The sequence below is a fragment of the Hyperolius riggenbachi genome, chromosome 1 (assembly GCF_040937935.1).
Source record: "Hyperolius riggenbachi isolate aHypRig1 chromosome 1, aHypRig1.pri, whole genome shotgun sequence".
In the NCBI taxonomy this organism is placed as follows: Eukaryota; Metazoa; Chordata; class Amphibia; order Anura; family Hyperoliidae; genus Hyperolius; species Hyperolius riggenbachi.
Genome location: NC_090646.1, coordinates 489,311,742 through 489,334,597, shown reverse-complemented (window position 1 = coordinate 489,334,597; position 22,856 = coordinate 489,311,742). Strand labels below are relative to the sequence as shown.

The window sequence follows — 22,856 nt, the reverse complement described above, 5'->3', positions numbered from 1 at the left end:
GATTTGAATATTGGGTAGCCCCAGGTTATGCTCCTGCTATAAAAAATCAGTGTGGACGATTCAGAACTTGTACTTCTCAGGAGTTAGCCACACGCTAGGGTTGCCCTGACTTCCAGTCAGAACTGTGTGCTTCTCGCAAAACCAAGCCCGGACCTTTGCGCTGGTAAAGTCCGATTTTCTGTTTGATTCCCATTTTATTTTTGCAGTAGAGTAGTAGTCTGCACTGTTCCACTTTTTGAAATATTAACCACTTGAGGACCACAGTGGAAAACCCCCCTAAAGACCAGGCTCATTTTTGTGAAAATGGCCACTGCAGCTTTAAGGCCAAGCTGCAGGGCCGCACAACACAGTACACAAGTGATTCCCCCCTCCTTTTCTCCCCACCAACAGAGCTCTCTGTTGGTGGGGTCAGATTGTCCCCCGCATGTTTATTTATTTGTTTATTTTTAAATAAATATTAGTTTTTTTAACAAATGTTGCTATTTTTTTTTATTTTTATGTACAGTCCCCTCCCGCCCTCCCCCGCCAGCCAATCCATGTGATCAGCTGTCATAGGCTTCAGCCTATGACAGCCGATCACCGCCGACAATCAGGAGGGGACAGCCGTGTCACACGGCTGTCCCCAGTACAGCGCTGCAGCGCTGTACTGTGTAATTAGATGGCGATCATGCCGTCTAACAGTCTCCCAAGCGGCAGTAGCTGCTCGGAGACTGATGACGGGGTGGAGCTCCGCCCCCCGAGAAGGAGATGCGCGCGCAGCCTGCGCGCGATCTCCTTCAGTAGCCGGCTCCAGGACCTGACGCCAATTGCCGTTAGGCGGTCCTGGGGATGCCGCCGCGGCCACGCCCATTGGCATGGAGTGGTCATGAGGAAGTTAAATCTTTATTTAATAAGCTAGTCTCCTGAGTACTAAACAGAGCTTTGCATCTCCTAGAGAGAGACTGCAGTGTAATTGTATTACAAGTTCAGTGCCTGATTGTATACTCGGATTGTGCATCGCTACCGTGTGTGATTGCATTGTGTGTGTGGTGTTTTCATACTTGGCCTAAAGCTCACAGCTGACCCAAAGTACATAAACACCAGTCTGAGTGCAAGCAGCTCGACAGCAGAGTAGGAATAGTTGAACTGTCTGGCAGTCCCGCCGTGGAAGGCTGATGGTGGTGGCAGAGTGTTGTTGAGGGGTGACAGCTGTGTGGATAAGGCTGCTCTCCCTCTCGATCTGGTCGAAACCCCTGTCAGGAACTGTCTCTGCAGGTTTGCCATGGGGCCGGTCCCTGACACCCCCTTTCCTCTTTTTTTGTTTACATTGAAAGACTGATCATCTGGCCAATATCACTGAAAACAATTTAAACATGCACAGTACATATATGGCACAATCAGAAGCTGCATGTAGGGTCCCTGAAAACTCAATCGACCACGCAGCTTGAGTAATCGACAGCAAACAATATGGGATGAACCCTCCCCTGCAACTCAGTTAGGACATAGTTGATTCTTAGCAGCAAACGCCTGGGATAAATGTCGGCAGATGCCCATCTGATACAGCACTTATGCTGGAAATACACCATGAGTTTTTTTTTTAGATAATTTCCGAGAAGGTGCGATTTGATTTCAATCTTTTTTCTGATTTATTTTCTCTTAGAAGTGAATGGAAATCAATTAGAAAAATTATCAGAAAGTCGATCAGAAATTCAGACGGCCAGTAAATCTGCCAAAAAACTGATTGTTTTTTTTCCCAGCGTTAGAAAGACTGTGGTTGAAGTGTTACCTCAATAAAGCATCATTGTGTAAGTCTCGTCTCCAGAGTATACTATAGATATATAATAAACCATAATGATACTTTTACCTCCTTCAGGTGCAACTTAAGAGATTAACATTTACAGTCGGGTCACCAGAGGTTAAAGGAGCTATTGCTGTGAAGTTGTTGTTTTTTTTAAAGAAAAATAAACAGCAGCTAATGAGAAGCCAGGAGTTACTCAGTGAACTTGGGAGGGACCATTCGTGTTCTTAGGAACCCTAATAAGCCTGCCAGTCCACAGTGTCTTCCACACCAAACATCTCTCATGGCTCTGTCTACTAGTCAGGTATGGTTTATTCTACTTATTCTCTTATACCTAGTCTGTTTGCCTGACAGCTGTTATGGTAATGGTTCCTAACTGAAAATTAACTTTTGCATGCTTTGTGAAAATTTGCCCTATTTTTGTTGATTGATTTGGCCATTAACTATACAATCCTGCATCTGATCGATCATTTCCAATCACCGTGGTAATCAATCAGAAACGATCGGTCATGCCAAATTCCCGCTAACCAATTCAATCAGATTAATTTACTTCATCCATTTTTTAGATTGATCCCATCAATCGATCGGAATGGTTAGCAGGAATTTGGCCGTTAATGGGCAGTGATCGTAAACAATTGATTGACCGTGGAATTATGTCATTAATGGCCACCATTACTGCAGAAAATTTGAACCGGCAGGTCCCTTGAATTCTGTACGGCTGACAGAGTAACGGTCCGTAGAATAGATTACTTATGATGCCCATACATGGTACAATTTTTTCCTTTTTTTTTTTCGATTAGATAATTTTATTTTAGATTATTACATTCAATTGAATATAAAGATTTTTACATGTCCGATAAGATTTTTATTGAAAAAAATGGATAATCTATTAGTTTTTCTTGATAAAAAAAAAGATTATTTTCAACTTTCATTTGATTTGATTGTTTTGGTCGAATAAGCGGGTAAATGGAACGTTTTTTATTGTAAGGGGGATGGGCACCATTACTGACTGTATATCAGAATATACCATGGAAGAGTATACACCAATCAGTATATTTCTGCTTGATTAACTGTGCATGCCATTAGCAGATATAACATGGATGCATAGCTATGGTCCAAGATTTACCACTGTCATTTCTCCATTCATACTGTGTGACCAAATACTACAGGAAATTGGCAACACTGCCATGTCTCATGTAGCATGATGGTACATGAAGTCCACTGATGTCATGCACTTGCCTGTTCACAGTCACCAATCATCCATGTGACTTCCCAGTGACAAGTCAAGGAAGCTCGCCAGTCATGTACTACAAAATCAGGTGACTAGGTGAACAGTAATCCCATTCCCACTGGCTTTTTGTACCTGGGTTTAAATCAATATACCGTAGTTACATAATTAGTATGTCCACTCCTTTATACAGTTGTGCTCAATTCCTGGTTCTGGACTCCTCGAAGAAGAACCCGCAAATCATCTGCAAGATACACCTTTAATGGACAAAAGAACATATAGTGCAGCCTGCTTCTAATAATGAGAGATTAGCACCCACTTGTGTAATTGCATTTGTTTCTAAATACAGTGCACAAAAAGGGGTTGGGCCCACCACCTCCTGATTTAGGCCCTCCCCCCCCAATCGTCCCTGTTCACCAGCAACAGATTATAGTGCAGCTTCTCAGTAGCCAACCAGCGTCACTAGCTATGCTTCACTCAGCATTACCACCAGAGTTTTACTTTAGGACTTATCTAGGGAATTCAGTCAAGGACCAACATGTGTAAAACCGCAATTTAATTAAAAGGTTAAAATCAATAATGCCCGTGCATGAAAAAAACATTCAAACAGTGTTAACATCACCATCTCTGGGTCAGGTGTATTGCAGCGTCCCGCATCACCTTTCCTCGCCCTCGGCTTGGTGTGTATGACCCTGGCTCTGCCCTACTGATTTTGTCATCCAATGACTCATTAGGGGCTAAAGGTCATCTGTATAGCCAAGCCCATATATGTTTAGTAGTAATTAGCATAATCCCTCCTGTATCATTCCTTTACGTATGCGCCATATGTATTCCCCAAGGATCTTGGGAATGCGTATGGCGCATACGTAATGGAATGATATGGGAGGTAAATCTGCCAGAAAATTGTATGGTATGTACCTAGCATAAGTCGTTTATTTCTCAGACTTAAAGAGACTCTGAAGCAAGGATAAATTCTATTTTTTAACTTTTATTCCTGTCAATATAAGTATAACAGCTGCTAAACCGCCGTTAACCCGCGGCAAAACAAGGGGTTTATACCCCCCAAATCCCCCGGCAAAACCAACGACTTTCTAGGTCGTGGATTTTGCTGCTCCTGGAGGCAGAGCTTTCAGCTGTAGCTCTGCCTCCATGGATCTCCGGGATCAGCCGGGATTGACGCGCTGAGAGGCAGAGCTACAGTCATTAGCTCTGCCTCATTCAGGAAGCGCTCCCCGGGCACCACGGAGGGGATTTGGGGGGTATAGACCCCACGTTTTGCCGCGGGATAGCGGCAGTTTAGCATCTGTTATGGTCATTGACAGGAATACAAGTTAAAAAATAGAATTTATCCTCGCTTCAGAGTCTCTTTAAGAGAGAGTCTAATGAAGGCAGGCTCCCCACGTATCACTGCGATTTCTGAGTGCGATTTTCCACTTTTTTGCATTTGCAATTCTGTGTTTGCAGTTTTTAGGCTCTGAATTCTCCTTTTTACCGATTTTATGCAAATTTTCACATTGCGATTTTTACGTACTGTACATTCCAATGAAGTGATTTACATGAAAATGTATGTAATCACCTTCACATGTGCATGCAAATTTTTGCATTTAAAATGCGAAAATTCGCAATTCTCAATGACTTGCAAATCACATGTCTGGTGCAGGAAAAAGCACACGTCGCTGTTTTTCTCTCTGAAAAAATTGGCACCACGAAGCAATGTCAAATAAAAAAAACAAATCGCATGCAAATTTATCCGTGACAGTTGTTTAATATGGAAAATATTTTGCAGAACATTCGTTTAGAATTTTGAATTTAAATGAAATATTTAGAGGTTTCATTACAAATGCTTTACATGTGCAGTGTAAATTCCAATGAAGGTTCATGGACTCCAGTAATATCGCTAGCCAAGTAATAAACAAACTGTAACATTTTACATTCATGCTTATGTATTTCAGGTGCTTCCTCTGAATCTGTCTCTGTTAACGCTAGTTCTGGGCATAGGTGGCACCTTCCAGTATGGGTTGCACATCTCTCTCATCAACTCACCCTCTAAGGTAAATTACTATAAATATTGGTCTAATTTTTTTCTTTGGCTTTCATGCAAGTAGTAAACCTTGTTGATTTGTCTTTAGCATATTCAGAGGTTCATGAACAGCACATGGGAGCGGCGGTATGGTGCAGCCCTGCATCCGGACACTCTCATGTTGTTCTGGTCCATGACCGTGGCTATATACAGTATTGGCGGACTGCTGGGCTCTATGATAGTCGGAACACTTGCTGTGAAATTTGGAAGGTACCTATTATTGTTGTAACACAAATTACATGTTAGAAGGTTTTAAAGTGCAATACCAGGCAACACTCTAAATAAACTATATGATGGCAGAGTGCACAGATGTGACCTAACATTATCGGACAAGGCTTCAACAGACGAGAATCCTGTTTTAAGAACAAGCTGTGCCACTAAGACCTCGATTCATAAATGGCTGCGCGATTAAAAAAAAATCAGGTCGGTAAAATACCGCATTCAGTATTTTAAACTTTTGTTTGCAAATTCATAAAGATTTTCACAGGTGCGGTAAGAGTTAGGTAATTCACTGAATAAATGGGCTTCAATTCACAAAAACCTGTTCGGTAACAGCAGAAGAGTGTGGAGTTGTCTCTGTTTTGTTACATGCTGTTCCGTGCAGTGACAGTATTACAATAGTAAGAGGCATCTCCGACATCCCTTTAGAATGTACATGTTTGTTATTCTCCCTTTGCTCCCTCTGAATCTGTCCATTAGTCTTTCTTAACATTTTATTTTATTGCCACAGTTTAGATGAACTTCCAAGAAACATTAAACACACCTTGCTTAGGTGATTTCCCCACTTGGTCCTCCGCATCTTCAAACAGTAACTTAAAGGGTTAAACATCTAAAGGGCTGTAGGGGAAACCTCTTCTGTTCCTGCTCTCTCTACTTCACTGCCTGGGGGGTAGAAAAGCTTGACTCTTTCGAGAAGGTGTTGCAGCCTATCAGCGGGACTTGCAGAGACGGACTGCTTCAATTGGCTCTCTGCTCTTGTCAGTCATAGGTTGTCCCTCTCGGCTCCTGTGAATCACAGGCTCCCGCACAGTTCCCGCCACATCAGAGCTGCCGAGCTGTAATCACAACACATGTTTCTGGGCTTTATTGTATGTTCTAATCTTCATGAATTGAAATTTGCTGACATTTATTAAGGTATTTACTGCACAAGCCGGTAATTTACCTCACTGCTCAGTAATTTCAGCTTGCCATGCGTTAACAGCCTTTAATGAACTGACAAGTTTCTAAGTGCTCGGTAAAGTAAGCTGTTTTCTGCATGCATGTGGTAATGCTTTATGAATCGAGGCCTAAGTGTCTATACAGGAGATGGAATATGTGTGCCTGGAGTACAGCTTTAATTTCATGCAATTTAAAGATGCATACACACCATTGACCAATCATTGACCAATGTCACTCGTCCGGGATCAGAACCCATGCCAGGCTACACACCGATGTCAGCTGTGTAGCTATGAGGTAGGGTGGCGAGCGGCTATAGCATGACATCATGCTGCGGGCAAAGGATCAGCATGAACAATGGGATAGTCGTTGATGGGATGAGTAGACCCAATGGATGGATCATTAGCGGGTTGGGGGCTGCCGTAGACAGGCCTGATTTTCAGCTGAGGTGGTTGTTATTGGCCGCCTCAACTGGCTTTAGTCAGGCGTGTGTACGGGCCTTAAGCAGCAGTTCCTGATGATTTTGATTGGCTTAATTCCAGACAATTTGCATGTGTGTTGGAATTAGTAGCATCTCATAAACTATAGCTTTTACAGTTCCACATAAACAATACTGATTGGTCGCAGCCTGACAAACAGCTTCTTAAGCTTGCCATACTTGTAACTGTCAGGAACCGGCCCGCGGCACGCCTGCGTATACGGTTCCCGACTGCGGGTTTGACCAGATTAAGCGGGGAACAGCCTTATTTAAGCTACAAACAAGGCTGGAACCCCTCAAACACTTCCCACTGCCACCACTAGCGTTGCTAGACACGTTCACTCAGCTATTGAGTGCTCAATACGCAATCTGCGTTTTCGTATTTGGGTCAGCTTTGCGCTTAGGCCAAATACGGGAACGCCACGCACCCACACACACACACAGTTGCAATCTTACACTGTCGTGAAGCAAAGACCCACTAACAGTCGTTCCGAACGACTCTGCTGTCGCTACTCGCACTGGCGTTGTTCGTACGTTGGGTCAGCTGCGCGCTTAGGCCAACGTATGACAAACGCCCCCACACACAATGCAATTACAATTTCATACGGTAGTGTTGCTCAAGCGTACAATTAGGCAGGAACTTATACACGGTTACACTTCAGTCTCTTCTAGGCTATGAGTGTTAGTTTAGTACGGCAGAAGTCAAACTTATGAAATAATAATTTAATATTCTAGAAAAACATAGAACAATGCAGAACTTAATATATACAAAAAGATTACAAAAAACTAAGTAAAAATGTTACAAGATAAAAGTTACAAAAATAACACACACGGATATTTGCGTAAAATAAAAATGGGGATTAAAAAAAACGTTACCAGCTTAGGTTAGAACGTTGTTTGACGGGAGGACGCCGTTTCGACCAGGAGTCGCGATCCTCCCTAGCTATTCGCTACCTCCGAGAGAAGACACCGGTGGCTGTCCTGGGCCACCTTAAATAGTCCGAAGTGTTCCCTGGGGCATTTAATGTCCAGCCCCCAGGAACTAATGCAGTTTCCCCGTTTGTGACATCACCGAACGCTTGTCATAATCCTTCTTGTGATATGCACTTCAAAGGGGGTTCCTGTTTTAGCTTCTTGAAGTTTGGCAGGACACAATGTCACCCATTGAACTCTGCAGACATCAAAAAGCTTCCTCCACATTATTTCCTTGGTTAAAGTGTATTTTAGCACATCCATGAAAAGATCGAATTTTGGTTACAGGTAGCAGTTTGCCTGTAATCCTGTTTACACTTACAGATTTCAAAGCAATTCCACTTCCGTTTTTAAAGTCTGTAGAAATTTCCAACCCCTTCAGGTGTCCGCTTCCCATCCCCAACATTCTGGCAGGCTTGCTTTGTATGATGGGACAATGGCTGATTCCAGTTCAAAAGCCATGCAGACCAGCCTATTCTTCCTCAATTGGCCGCTAATTAGCAGCACACACAGTTTCCCCGGCTGGACAATGAGGGCAGAGGTAATGTACATTTACATGCAGACTTACATTATCCTTCAGATTACTCTGGCCAGGTGGCCAATTACTACCAAGCACAATACACATCTGAGGTTTTACCCAGTAGACAGAAAAAAAAGACAGAAATATGTTCTGTTATTATCCTTAACATTATCAGCACCCCAATATATCACCACACCTCCCCACTTTAGAATGGGGCAAGGCAGATGATCTTCCCAGATTATCCTGCCTGCGCCTACATTGTTGGTTCTGCTTGACGGGACAACCCATCAGCATTCCCATGATTGCTCCCCTTCCGGATAGCGCTGACAGGTGATTCTAACGAATCATCATGCCAAAGCCTACATTGACGGCCTGGCCGGGTGGGGTAACCCTTTAGCATTCTCAGGAGGCTTCCCCACCTGTCAGGTAGCTCCAAGCTACACGAGTGGAAAGCTAGGTCAGGTTGCTGCAATGTGTCGTTGCCCTTGGCAACCTGACGTAACCAACCAGGGGAATGTGAGTCAGTGACAACCGTGAATTGGCGACCATAGAGACAGTGCTGCAGCTGGGGAAGGGTTCCAACCGTCGCTACACGCACTTCCTCTATAGTGGCAGGAGCTATCTCTCGGTCCCTTTGGGGAACGATTATCTGCCGGTCTGCCTCCTCCACTTCGGACAGCTCAGAGGGAATAACTTCCCAGGACCCTCTCAGCCCGCCCCTCCTAGCTGGTGACCTGCTGGCTAGCCCCCTGAGCTCTTCCAGGCTGCTGTCAAATCGAACAGCCCCAGAGAGCTCAGTGCTGCCTGTCACACATTCCAGGAAGGCTGCAGACGGAGAGGCTCCTGGGCCCTCCAGGCCAGGTTCCGGATTGGATGTGGCTGACCCAGCAACATTTGCCACTTCAGTGGACAGTCCCTGTGCTGTAGACCCGCTAGCGCTGCGGGTTACCACGGCAGCCGAGGGAGCGCCCACCTGACCCATATCATAAACCATATCACCTTTGGTCTTGAAACCATCTGAAGGGGAAGGATCTGGCCTGGTGCCATCTGCCCCTTCAGTGGACAGTCCACCTGCTGCAGCCCAGCGAGCGCCGCTGGTTACTCCTGCAGCTGACGGAGTGTCCACATGACACACAGCATTATGTAGTACAACACATATGACATCAGCATTATCAGCCCTACATATATTGTCATTTGGGACATCACATACAACATCCACATTATCTGTATCATTACACACATTGCTACTCAGCACTTCACAAGTAGCATCAACAGTTCTTGCATCGATCGCCTCGATAGTCCGTGCATCACAAATGACATTATCAATTTCTGCATTCTTTGTATCAACATGTCCCACTCCAGGCCTAGGCACTGGAGAATCACTAGGGCTGGCTCCTAGCACACAGTCCCTAGTCCCTGGGGCCCCACTAGCACTCCCCACTTGCACAGCATTATCAAACAGTACCTTGCAAGAGTCCTGAACTTCTGCTGGGGATGCAGGCTCCACGGGGGTTGGATTAGGCTCATACCGGGCTACTAACCGTCCCAGGTCAGTACCCAGCAAAACATTGGTGGGGATTTTGTCAGTTACCCCAACTTCTTTCAATCCGCTGCCGGCCCCCCAATTCAGGTGGACCAAGGCGGTGGGTATGGCTGGGGTGACACCCCCAATTCCTCTGACAGCAATCATTTTCCCAGGTATGTACTGCTCCGGGTTCACAAGCTGGGGATGGATGAGAGTCACTTCTGCTCCAGTGTCTCTCAGCCCAGTGGCAACTGTGCCCCCAACCGTGACACGCTGCAGATTCTCTGCATAGCCAGTGGCATTCCTGGTAGCACACAGAGCAGTTGGGACTTCACGGGGGTTTGAGGCCTCACTGGATTTTGGGGCCTCCCTCTTCCTCTCTGGGCAAGTCGTGCTGATATGACCCACCCTGTCACATACAAAGCATTTCCGAGTGTCAGGTTGCTTGAATCCAGGAGACAGCGGTGCTTGCCTCCTCTGGGTGCTGGGTGAAACAGGTTTAGCAATCTGTTCTCCTCTCCAGCTGGGCGTAGTAGTCCTCCGGGACTCAGGTGCTCTATGGGCGGTGTAGGCATCGGCCATTTCCGCAGCCTCATCCACTGTCTTTGGTTCTCGATCCAGCACAAACAGCCGGACCTCAACAGGACAGGTGTGTAGGAACTGGTCTTTTATCATCAGCTCCTGCAGGGCATCCAAGGTTTTAACTGACAGTCCTTTTAGCCACTGCTGGAAGGCAGTGCGCAGGTTGCACGCATGATCCAGGTAACTGTCATTAGGACCTCGCTGCACTGTCCTGAAACGTTTGCGATACACCTCTGGCATGAGGTGGTATCGCGCAATGATGGCTTTCTTAATTGCCTCAAAGTCTGTTTCTTCCTCCTGGGGGAGACTCACAAACGCCTCCAGGGCCTTGCCTCTCAGCCCTGGTGTGAGGTATCTTGCCCACTGCTCACGGGGCACCCCATACTGCCGACAAGTCCTTTCAAACCCCTGTAGGAAAGTGTCTATGTCAGAGTCCTTGTCCATAGCGGGGAACTTATCCAGGGGGATTCTGTGGACTCGCTCACCTTCGCGTTCTGCGGGTCCAGCAGACCGGTTCTGCTGCTGAAGTTTAGCCAGCTCCAGCTGGTGTTGCCGTTCAGCTCTTCCCTCCTCTGCCCGGAGTCGCTGTGCCGCTTGTTCCTTCTCTGCCTGTCGGTGCAGTAGGATCAGCTTTAGGCGCAGTTCAGGATCAGCCGAGTTCAGTAGCTGTAGATCAGCTTCCAGAGATGGCATCTCCCTGCTCGGTGGATCGTCCAGGACATCGTCTCCCCTCGCATTCTGTGGCGGGAGCGATTCCTCCTCTGGCGTGTCGTGAGCTGCATCCGCTGACGTTGAAGCACGGGCTCGCTCTGCCTCATCATACTCCTCGAGCGCACGAACTAACTGCTCCTTAGTCTGGCCGCTCGCCGTCTCGATGCCTTTGTGCTCACACAGGTTGAGTAGTATCTCTTTGTTTTGCCTTGCATAGCTGGATGCTTTCTGAGCCATCGTGTTGCACAAAAATAAAAAGAAAAAAAAAGGGGGGGAGGGAAAGCAAACACCAAGTGTGTATCTTTGAACAAAAAAAAACCGTATATAGATTCTGCACTGAGTAGACTTCTGTAGGCTAGTTGCTTCTAGCAAGCTTCCAGCCTTTAGTACTCAGAATAGCGAGCTAAACTGCGTACTAATGTACTAAACGATCCCACCACTGCCACCAATTATGTCAGGAACCGGCCCGCGGCACGCCTGCGTATACGGTTCCCAACTGCGGGTTTGACCAGATTAAGCGGGGAACAGCCTTATTTAAGCTACAAACAAGGCTGGAACCCCTCAAACACTTCCCACTGCCACCACTAGCGTTGCTAGACACGTTCACTCAGCTATTGAGTGCTCAATACGCAATCTGCGTTTTTGTATTTGGGTCAGCTTTGCGCTTAGGCCAAATACGGGAACGCCACGCACCCACACACACACACAGTTGCAATCTTACACTGTCGTGAAGCAAAGACCCACTAACAGTCGTTCCGAACGATACTGTTAGCCACTCTGCTGTCGCTACTCGCACTGGCGTTGTTCGTACGTTGGGTCAGCTGCGCGCTTAGGCCAACGTATGACAAACGCCCCCACACACAATGCAATTACAATTTCATACGGTAGTGTTGCTCAAGCGTACAATTAGGCAGGAACTTATACACGGTTACACTTCAGTCTCTTCTAGGCTATGAGTGTTAGTTTAGTACGGCAGAAGTCAAACTTATTAAATAATAATTTAATATTCTAGAAAAACATAGAACAATGCAGAACTTAATATATACAAAAAGATTACAAAAAACAAAGTAAAAATGTTACAAGATAAAAGTTACAAAAATAACACACACGGATATTTGCGTAAAATAAAAATGGGGATTAAAAAAAACGTTACCAGCTTAGGTTAGAACGTTGTTTGACGGGAGGACGCCGTTTCGACCAGGAGTCGCGATCCTCCCTAGCTATTCGCTACCTCCGAGAGAAGACACCGGTGGCTGTCCTAGGCCACCTTAAATAGTCCGAAGTGTTCCCTGGGGCATTTAATGTCCAGCCCCCAGGAACTAATGCAGTTTCCCCGTTTGTGACATCACCGAACGCTTGTCATAATCCTTCTTGTGATATGCACTTCAAAGGGGGTTCCTGTTTTAGCTTCTTGAAGTTTGGCAGGACACAATGTCACCCATTGAACTCTGCAGACATCAAAAAGCTTCCTCCACATTATTTCCTTGGTTAAAGTGTATTTTAGCACATCCATGAAAAGATCGAATTTTGGTTACAGGTAGCAGTTTGCCTGTAATCCTGTTTACACTTACAGATTTCAAAGCAATTCCACTTCCGTTTTTAAAGTCTGTAGAAATTTCCAACCCCTTCAGGTGTCCGCTTCCCATCCCCAACATTCTGGCAGGCTTGCTTTGTATGATGGGACAATGGCTGATTCCAGTTCAAAAGCCATGCAGACCAGCCTATTCTTCCTCAATTGGCCGCTAATTAGCAGCACACACAGTTTCCCCGGCTGGACAATGAGGGCAGAGGTAATGTACATTTACATGCAGACTTACATTATCCTTCAGATTACTCTGGCCAGGTGGCCAATTACTACCAAGCACAATACACATCTGAGGTTTTACCCAGTAGACAGAAAAAAAAGACAGAAATATGTTCTGTTATTATCCTTAACATTATCAGCACCCCAATATATCACCACAGTAACATTTTATTGTATTAAATTAGCCTAAACATGAGATGACTTTTGATTGATGCTAAGCAGTTTATCAATCGAAACTCTGATTGGACATGTTGTAAAAATCTCCATGCGATGGGGGTGGGGTCGGTGCGTTGGAGGATTGATGGGCTAAAGCATTGCACTGCTTTGAGAAGTACAATACTTGTGATTCCATCAATGCTTTGTAAATCTCCTAAAATCTATGAAGATTGAGTGTTCTTTGTAGGGAAGAAATATGAAAAATTCCAATTGAATAGGGATTAATTGGTTTGGCGTATTGGACCATAATCAACCTCATGTATTGCTGGCTGTGGTCTTTATCCTTGTCTTTGTAGCACAAAGCAGGGCTTTTTGGCGCCCGCTCCACCACCAGGTAGAGCCGAAGCTTGGTATGGCTATAGCAGTAATGCTATAGTGCGCACCCCGCGAACAGGTAATTCGGCAATCCTGATCCTGATTGCCGGATCCTGAATTACTTCTCCCTCCAAGTTGCAATGACTCGAGGGAATAGTATTTAACCCCCCACCCCCAGAATTTGTGTGGCATTAGGATGAGCTGTCATTTGGCTCACCCTGCGATAAGAAGCACAATACGCCAAAATGCCATGTACGCTTTGTAGCATCTTCAGCAGACTTAAAGGGATACTGTAGGGGGGTCGGGGGAAAATGAGTTGAACTTACCCGGGGCTTCTAATGGTCCCCCGCAGACATCCTGTACCCACGCAGCCACTCATTGATGCTCCGGCCCCGCCTCCGGTTCACTTCTGGAATTTTAGACTTTAAAGTCTGAAAACCACTGCGCATGTGTTGCCATGTCCTCAATCCAGCTGATGTCACCAGGAGCGTACTGCGCAGACACAGACCATACTGGGCCTGCGCAGTATGCTCCTGGTGACATCAGCGGGATCTAGGACACGGCAACGCAGGCACAGTGGTTTTCAGACTTTAAAGTCTGAAATTCCAAAAGTGAACCGGAGGCGGGGTCGGAGCATCGGTGAGTGGCTGTGCGGGCACAGGATTTCTTCGGGGGACCGTTAGAAGCCTCGGGTAAGTTCAACTCATTTTCCCCCGACCCCCCTACGGTGTCCCTTTAAGCATCTTATTGAACATATCAGTGATAGATGTACTACTTGCATTGTATGTATTTTCAATGTTGCATTGCTGATTCAGTTGTAAAAATGTTTAAGATATTGTATGAAATTGTACGCTCTCATAAAATGCCTAAAACTGAGAAATACTTATAGGGAACATGCAGTGAGAGGAATATGGTGGCTGACATATTTATTTCCTTTTAAACAATGCAAATTGCTTTACTGAATTTACTGCATGCTTGTCAAGTGTGTGATTCAGATGCTTCTGATGCCAGAAAGATCAACAGGACTGCCAGGCAACTGGTATTGTTTAAAAGAAAAAAAATATGGCTGCTTCTATATGCCTCTTTTTAGTTTCCCTTTAAAGTGATGTTAAACTTGCATAAATAAAACAGAACCAAACAGTAAAGCTGCATTAAACACCTTCTCCACTCGTTTAGGTCTTTGTGACAGAGAATGGTGGAGGTTTTGGCCCTATTGGACCTATTGGTCACATGACAGTGCTCTGGCATTGGTACAGGAACCTGAGGTTATCATGAGGCAGATGGGTCATGCCTCTGTTTCTGGGTGGTGGAATGGGGGGGGGGGGGTCTTCTGGGGTGAATTGGGGACCATCTTGCTAAACATACCCCAGACAATAGTAAGTAAGGCTATGTATCGTGCAACTTTACTATCTGCTTCATTTTGTTTGTATAAGTTCAGGTCCTCTTTAACCTGCAGATTATGATAAGAATGTACAATCTTTTACCTCTTTTGTAGAAAGAAAACCCAATTATATAATAATGTTGTGGCGTTGCTGGGTGCTGTCATCATGTGCACAAGCCAAGTGGCCCAATCATTTGAGATGGTTATATTGGGAAGAGTCATTTATGGAATAAATGCAGGTATAAAGCAATCCATAAGCGTCTATGTGTGTTTGTTGATGTTGTGTTTGCATCTGTTACTCTATAGTCTGTTTATGTGCTATTGCCTTGTCAAAGTATGTTCTGGCTCTGTAATGGTGGTGTCCATGAACCCTAAGCTAGGCGTAGACATCCAAGAGCAGTGTGACTGACATCCAAGCATCAACTTTGAGCAGACGGTAGACTGAGGCAGCTAATAGCAGCAAGAACATGAACTTGCATATTTATTGCTATGGAAAGTGAGAAATCAATGAGAAGAAACTGGCAGCAATGAGTCCCTGAAAATAACAACAGCCAATACAATCCTATCCACCTGATCTCTTTTATGAAAGTACATTCAGGCAAGGAGGAAAAGGGTTATTCATACAGATAGAGCCAGATTACCCACAAGTCAACTTAGGCAAGTGCCTAGGCTCTGGTGAAGTTCCAGGGGTAATGTCTGCCATCTCATCTGAGCCTTTCCCCCAATTTATCATAACAAATAATGCCAGGTAGCAAGCAGCTATAGAAATCATATGATGACTATGTGATCTTTCTAAGTAGTTTTGAATTGAATGCAGGCATTTAGTTGAAGTCAATTGAGCTGACTGGACTGGGCACCAAGTGAATACCAAAATATACACCCAAACTCTGTCTGAATCTCTATTCTCAAGCAATGTTATAAATGTAAAATGAGATCAACAAAGTTCCGCTTTCTCAGATAATTGTGTTCAGATGCCATGGAAGGTCTCCCGAGTGCAGCAACCTTACTGACAATAAGTGAATCAGCCTTAATATGCCATATGAATATTGCTGTAGTGCGTAAAATGTGGAATGAAGTTGTTATACTGTAACCCCTCTGACATTTTTAGTATTTCTGGGCTTGTTTAAAGCTGCATGCACTCACTCAATAATTGTAATCTAAAACAATTGGTAATGATTTTCTTAGGTGAAAGTTTAGGAGCGATGGCTGCAGAGATATGCTGCTTAAATGTCTCCAGAGCATCCTGCTCTATTCTGGGTAGAAGGGTGGATGAGTGAGAGGTTACATACTGAGCAGGGACAGTCTGTCAGCGGCACCAAGAGGAGATGGGTATTGATACATTCTGCATTCACAATGAAAGAATTGCCGGTGTCCCCTCCTAGCTACTCCTGTACTTCCTCATGTTGGTGATGATGATGGGATAAGGAGTGCAGTTTGGACAAAATACTGCTGTTCTCTCAGGCATGAAGCATCTGATAAGGGTACAGTAGACTGATTTGCAAACTCAGACAGCTAAGTAGTAACAAATGAATGATGCAAAAACAGTGTACAGTATTATTATTTTATTTTTTATTGTATTCATAAAGCGCCAACATATTACGCAGTGCTGGACAATAAATAGGGATACATACAATATTTAGGGGTGACATACAGCAAAATGACAATACCTGAATACAAGAAAGACCAGATCATGCAGCACAGTATGAGTACAATTTTATGGTTAGTCACTGGATGGAGCATGGAGATTAGGCAAGTTAGGTTCCCTCAGATGCATAGCATGGGTTCGCAGTAATGAAGGTGCATGATCAGGTAGGACACAAAAGGAGGAGGACCCTGCCCAAAGGCTTACAATCTAGAGAGAGAGGTAAGGACACGGAAGGTAGGGGACCAGAGTTCAGCTGTGGGTTTAGAGCACTTGTGAGGGGTAGGCCAGAGTGAAAAGGTGAGTTTTGAGGGCTTTCTTGAAGCTGTTGAAGGAGGGGGCTGCCCTAATGGGTGTAGGTAGGGAGTTCCATAGTGTTGGAGCAGCTCTTGAGAAGTCCTGGAGGCGTGCATGGGACTGGGTGATGCGGGGATCGGTTAGACGAAGTTCATTGGAAGAGCGGAGTGAGCAGCTAGGCGTGTACCTCTGAGTAAGATTGGAAATGTAGGTTGGACAGGTTTTGTGGACAGATTTGTAGGTCAGACACAGTATCTTGAATCTGATTCTGGACTGGATAGGAAGCCAGTTGAGGGATTCAAGGAGGGGATCTGCCATGGTGGAGCGATGGGAGCAGTGGATAATTCTGGCTGCCGCATTCATGATGGACTGCAGTGGGGCTTTTCGGGTCATAGGGAGACCAGACAGCAGGGCATTGCAGTAGTCAAGGCGGGAAATTATGAGGGCATGGATGAGGAGTTTGGTGGTGGCAGAGGTCAGGAAAGGGCGAATCTTACAGATGTTACGAAGGTGGAAGTTGCAGGACTTTGTGAGGTTTTGGATGTGGGGAGTGAAGGAGAGTGTGGAGTCCAGGGTGACACCCAGACAGCGGGCTTGAGAGGTAGGACGAATGGTAGTGTGGTTAACAGTGACATGCACATCTGGGAGGTTTATGGATGTCCGGGGTGGGAAGATCATAAATTCAGTTTTGTCTAGGTTTAGTTTTAGGAACCTAGAGGACATCCAGGAGGAAATGGCTGATAGACAGGAGGAGACCTTGTCCATGGTAGTGGTGGATATGTCAGGGGTGTGGAGGTAGATCTGGGCAGGGCTGGAGCTACCATAGGAAAACATATGCAACTGCCCCAGGGCCCCAGAGCCTGTAGGGGCCCCCAAGGTGTTCCTCCCCATGTTAACTGTTGCTCCCCAGGGTCTCTGCAGAGTCTTTTAAGTTGGGAGGTGATTGGGGGAGGGTCAGCAGCCAGCTCTGGGGCCCAGGAGGGAAGTTTGGCTGCAACAAAGGGCCTCTAATGATGCTTTTTGGCCGGGGGGTGTCTGTTGGAGGGCCCCCAGGCTAATTTTGCCCTAGGGCCCAACTGTTACTTGAACTGGCCTTGGATCCGGGTGTCATCTGCATACAGATGATAATTAAAACCCATGGAGGAGATAACCTTGCTAATGGAGGATGTGTATAGGGTGAACAGTACATCCCATTATATAGGATCGCCCTGACAGGAAGTCCCACCCTAGTGCAACCATCTTCATTACAACATATACAATAAATTTTTATTTCCTATACAGGGCACTACTATACCGTCTACCCTGCAATGATTAGTGGAGGGGTCATCAACATTTCCCGCAGCATTGCTTCCCCAACAATTATTCTTTCTTGTAATAAATCACAAAAAGCATTTGTAACTCACATGTTCATTCAAGCCTCTCGGGCTGACATAATCCAATGCTCTTATCCACTCCACTTCTTTACGGAGCAGTATCTTTTCTCTGACACCCCCTCTTCGCAGGGGGGGGACAGAGTCCAGGACCATCCACCTCAACTGAGAAGCAGAATGTCCGGCCCGAACAAAATGTCGGCCCACAGGGACATTCTGCTTCTCGATCCCCTTTCCCAGGCATTTGCGCACTTCTGCTATACTGCGCTTGTGTACTTGAATCCGAACGTTCACGTTACGGGTTGTCTCCCCTATATATACAAGTCCGGACATTTTAACAAGGACATTTTAATGCGTACACAACGTGCGTTGTATCGCAATTAAAACATCCCCTGACAGGGATCCTCTGGCCAGTATGTGGGTGAGATAAATATTCACCTCGGATGATAGCAGAACAACAATTACAAGAATAGCACGGATGCGTGCCTTTCCGGCCTTGTAATGTTGGCGATTTCTCCACGACCCGTCCACAAACAAAATTAGCAATGGTTCCCCCCTTCTTATAAGCAAATAGAGGGTAATCTTTAAACAAATTACCATACACAGCATCTTTTTGTAGAATAGGCCAAAATTTGCAAACGATCCCCCTTATTCTCCTGGACAAATGTCCATAATGGAGAACAAATGGGATTCTCCCTTTGCCGGTCTTCTCTTTCATCTTAGGCCTCAACAAAGACTCACGTTCAATAGTAGCAACCTCCTCACTCACTTTGACTAGTGGTGGGACTAGTCAGGGCGGTCCTATATAATGGAATGTAGTTTGTGTGGGTGGTACACTTGAGGAAGGGTCAGGTGACCCGTAACATGTATGTGTCTTTGCTCAATAAACAAACGAAAGTTTGAAGCCAGCGGAGTGCATTTCTCAAATTATTGGAATATAATTAAAGTGCCGGGAACTTTGGGCGTGGGGTAAAGCCAAAAAACACCTCACCCTGCTTCTGCAAATGTCCCAGCAGCGTTAATTACTATTCCCCCTTTGGGCCACTGTGGACTCTGGGGTAACACGTAATTTGCTTCCAGCTATTGCTGACAGGTGAGTTACCGTTTTTATCATAATTTGGGCTCTGTCTTTTGACCCCGCCCAATTTCCTGACTGAGTGCCGCTATAGCCATAATTCACATTATGGCCTATGGGGGCGCCGGCTGCACCCATACTGCAGGATAATAATTTTTTCTGTATACAAGCACGGTCTCCACACAAAACACCTGTTAGTGGTTTGCTGCCATCTTTTTTAGCCACCCACTTATCTGGTAGCTCTCGGTGATCCTGCGGTACTGGCATGGACTGTTCTATCACACAGAATTAAAGCATCATCATGCAGTCTGGTGCTCCCATCTGCACTCTAGCTTCAATCAAATCTCTGTATTTCCACCACATCGATGAGCACACACTGCCATGCTATCACCAGCACGGCTTGGCCATTGATCTGAATAAAAGAGCTGCCTACCTTGTCTGCTCCTGCAACCTTGCAGTTGTTTCCAAACTGTTTGGGGTAATAAAGTGAATTTTACTCAGTAAGAAAACCCTGTAACCGATTTCAACGAAACTTGATATACAGATCCTTCACTACCTGGTAAGATATGATCTGGGGGATTTCACCCATTCACATCAATGGGAAAATTTAAGAGGCTTCCATTCTCACGGTAATAAAGCCTCAAACTTGGCACAGTTAGTCACTAAGCGACTGGGGTTAAAAATTCAGGGAAAGTGGGTGGAGCCCACAACAGCCAATCAAAATAAACCTATTGATTTTCAAGGGGAATATTGTTGCCATTCTTACACTGTTAATGGCAGAGGCCTCAAACCTGTTACAGTCATTGGGTGACTGGAGTTCAAATTCAGAAGAAGGGGCATAGCCACAAACAGCCAACCAGATTGGCTTGATTAATAAACTGCTTCCATTATCACATTATTGATGCCAAGGACCCCAAACCTAACAAACATGGTCAAGGCTAGAAAAGTGGCTGGACCAACCTAATACATACCTGAGAAACAAGTAATGTGTACTTCATAGAATGGTGGTGGCAGCACTGTGGTATAGCAGATAGTATACTTTTTGCGTGGCACTAGTGTCCCAAGTTCAAACCTTGTCAAGGTCACTTATCTGTATGGAGATTGTATGTTCTCTCCATGTCTGTGCAGGTGCCCCCCCCCCCCCATATTCCAAAATATACAGATACGTTCATTGTTTACCTTGACCCCAATTGGTTGTTCACGCTCACTTACTATATTTAGTTGCCTCTCACTTCTTATTTTTAATGCCCAAAACCCATTTTACACAGACATATCCTGACACAGTTCAAACAACGATACAGGACATCTGCCTATCCACATACCAGGGGCGTAGCAACAGGGGGTGCAGAGGTAGCGACCGCATCAGGGCCCTCCCTCAACTACAGTATTAGCTCTCTATTGGTCCTGTGCTCATAATAATCACTTCTATAGATACTTTGAATAGTGGTAATCATTAACAAACTGCTCCCCATCCCCTTCTTGCACCTCTGACACTGTAGTTGCCATTGGCAGGTTTTGGTGCGCCGTATCAATTGTTATGTATAGAGTGCTTGGGGGGCCCCATTGTAAACATTGCATCAGGGCTCACACCTCCTTAGCTACGCCACTGCCACATACATATGAAAAAATGCCTTCATAAGTGAAGACAAAGGGTAATTTCCTTCTAATACATATTGTCCCTAATTGTCAGCGACCAATGTGCATTTACCTAATACTGTAAACACATTTCCCCAGTGGTGTCAAATGACTATTTGTCCTTTTCAAAGGAAAACAAAATGCAGGACACCCAGCTAGAGTATAGTTTGATTTTGCTCAAAAACTTTCTCCTGTTAGCCCTCTCCGTGGTGCTGATGAAGAGCTGAAAGTAGAAAGCAGAAAGGTTTACATAGCCACATATTGATATAGTTAGTGTATTGTTAGAAACAAACAAATAAACAGTGCATTGGCCTCTTTTGGTATTCAGTTTTTTTCAGCACTGTCCCCTCTTGTGCATAGAAAAAAATACATATATCCAGGCACATCGCCTCTAGTTAGGACATTATATAAGTTATTAAGGTAAGGGAGGTGCTGAAGGGGGTGTGGCTAGAAAACAGCAAAAATCTATTAACCCTTCGCACTCTCGCATGCAAATGTTCAAACAAATGCATTCACAGATTCACTCATCCAGGCACAACTGTTATCCCTACAGCTAAGTTAAAAGCCGGGGTTTTAGTTCACAGAAGAATGCATTCTTATGCTTAGTCACCTATACTGCGCAGAAGTACCCAGGTAAATATAGGTGTCCTAACTCTGGCCCTGTAACATGCATAGTGCAGACTTGCAAACACATTCATTGCATCAAACCTATTAATGGATTAGGAGCACACATCCTGACGTCCTCTCCTGGGACAGATAGTGCATCTTACCAATCGCACAAGGGAGCTAACGTAATGTATCCATGTGCACCATGCACATACACCAGCATAAGCTGTGTGCATGCTGACAAACACATATAGGGGAAGGAGGGAGTGCACTGAATTAGACCCTAGCCACAGGGGTCGGTAACAAGAAAAAAATACATATATCCAGGCACATCGCCTCTAGTTAGGACATTATATAAGTTATTAAGAAAAGGGAAGTGCTGAAGGGGGTGTGGCTAGAAAACAGCAAAAATCTATTAACCCTTCGCACTCTCGCATGCAAATGTTCAAACAAATGCATTCACAGATTCACTCATCCAGGCACAACTGTTATCCCTACAGCTATCTTGTGCATAGAATACGGTGAACATTGTGGTTCAACTTCATAGAATAATAATACAAAATAAGATTGACACCAATTCTTAAGTTTTGTGATACTGTTTATCTTATGCCTCCTTATATTCCTCTTTTCCTCAGGGGTGAGTTTGAATCTCCACACGATGTACATTGGTGAGTGCGCTCCTCAGAGTAAGCGCGGAATGGTCACGGTATCTGTGTCCCTCGCCATTGCCATGGGAAAGTTGATGGGTTTCGTAGTTGGACTTAGGTATTGTTCACAATATAAGGCTGATCCTATGATATGATGTTTTGATAGCTAATATGAATCTTATAATTCATTTTCTGAAATTGAAGAAATGTCATTTGTGCATAAAGGAAACCTGAGATGAAGAACATCTCAGGATTTTTACTTACCTGGGATTTCCTCCAGCCCTATGTAGACAGTCTGGTCCATTGGATTCCATTCGGCCCTCTCTGTTGCACCACTGTAATGCTCACGATCCTGCTGTTTCTTGGGCCACTGCACATTCGTGATCCAGCCACGTGCAACATCTGATCGCGCTCCTGTAGCTAGGAGTGTTCTGCACAAACCCAGTTACAGAACCCTCCCGGCCACCTCCCGGAGGAGCAAGATCGCGAGGTGTGCGTGGCTTGGACCGCACATATGCAGTGGCTCATGACTGGGCCAGTCAGGGAATTTATTGGACTAGACTGCAGAAAAATGAAGGGTACGATGAGCAAGAGAGGCAGAAAATCGGCACCAGATGCCAGACCGGCCTCCAATCAGCGGCGCGGCGACATAGAGGAGGTGGGGGAGCAGCGGAGAGTGACAGTGCAGATGTAAACAGCCGGCTAGCGATGTCGCTAGCACGGCTGTGTGATTAATGGGGGCCAGCAGAGCGCAAGGGGGGGGGGCCTGGGGGGAAACAGTATAGCAACAGAGGCTGGGCATTATATACAGACCCAGCCTCTGTGTGCTAATAGGATTCT

At 45.3% G+C, this 22,856-nt stretch overlaps 1 protein-coding gene across 1 annotated transcript in view; it reads left to right on the top strand.

Annotated features, from left to right (window-relative positions):
• Window positions 1-2,006: 2,006 nt before the first annotated feature.
• Window positions 2,007-22,856, top strand: part of LOC137522543 (solute carrier family 2, facilitated glucose transporter member 11-like) — a 51,635-nt gene continuing 30,785 nt past the window's right edge. Inside the window, exons 1-5 of the mRNA XM_068242627.1 lie at window positions 2,007-2,081; window positions 4,958-5,056; window positions 5,135-5,295; window positions 14,859-14,983; window positions 22,005-22,134. Coding sequence (XP_068098728.1) covers window positions 2,061-2,081; window positions 4,958-5,056; window positions 5,135-5,295; window positions 14,859-14,983; window positions 22,005-22,134 — 536 coding nt within the window. The 5' untranslated portion in view covers window positions 2,007-2,060. The remainder of the gene's footprint in view (window positions 2,082-4,957; window positions 5,057-5,134; window positions 5,296-14,858; window positions 14,984-22,004; window positions 22,135-22,856) is intronic.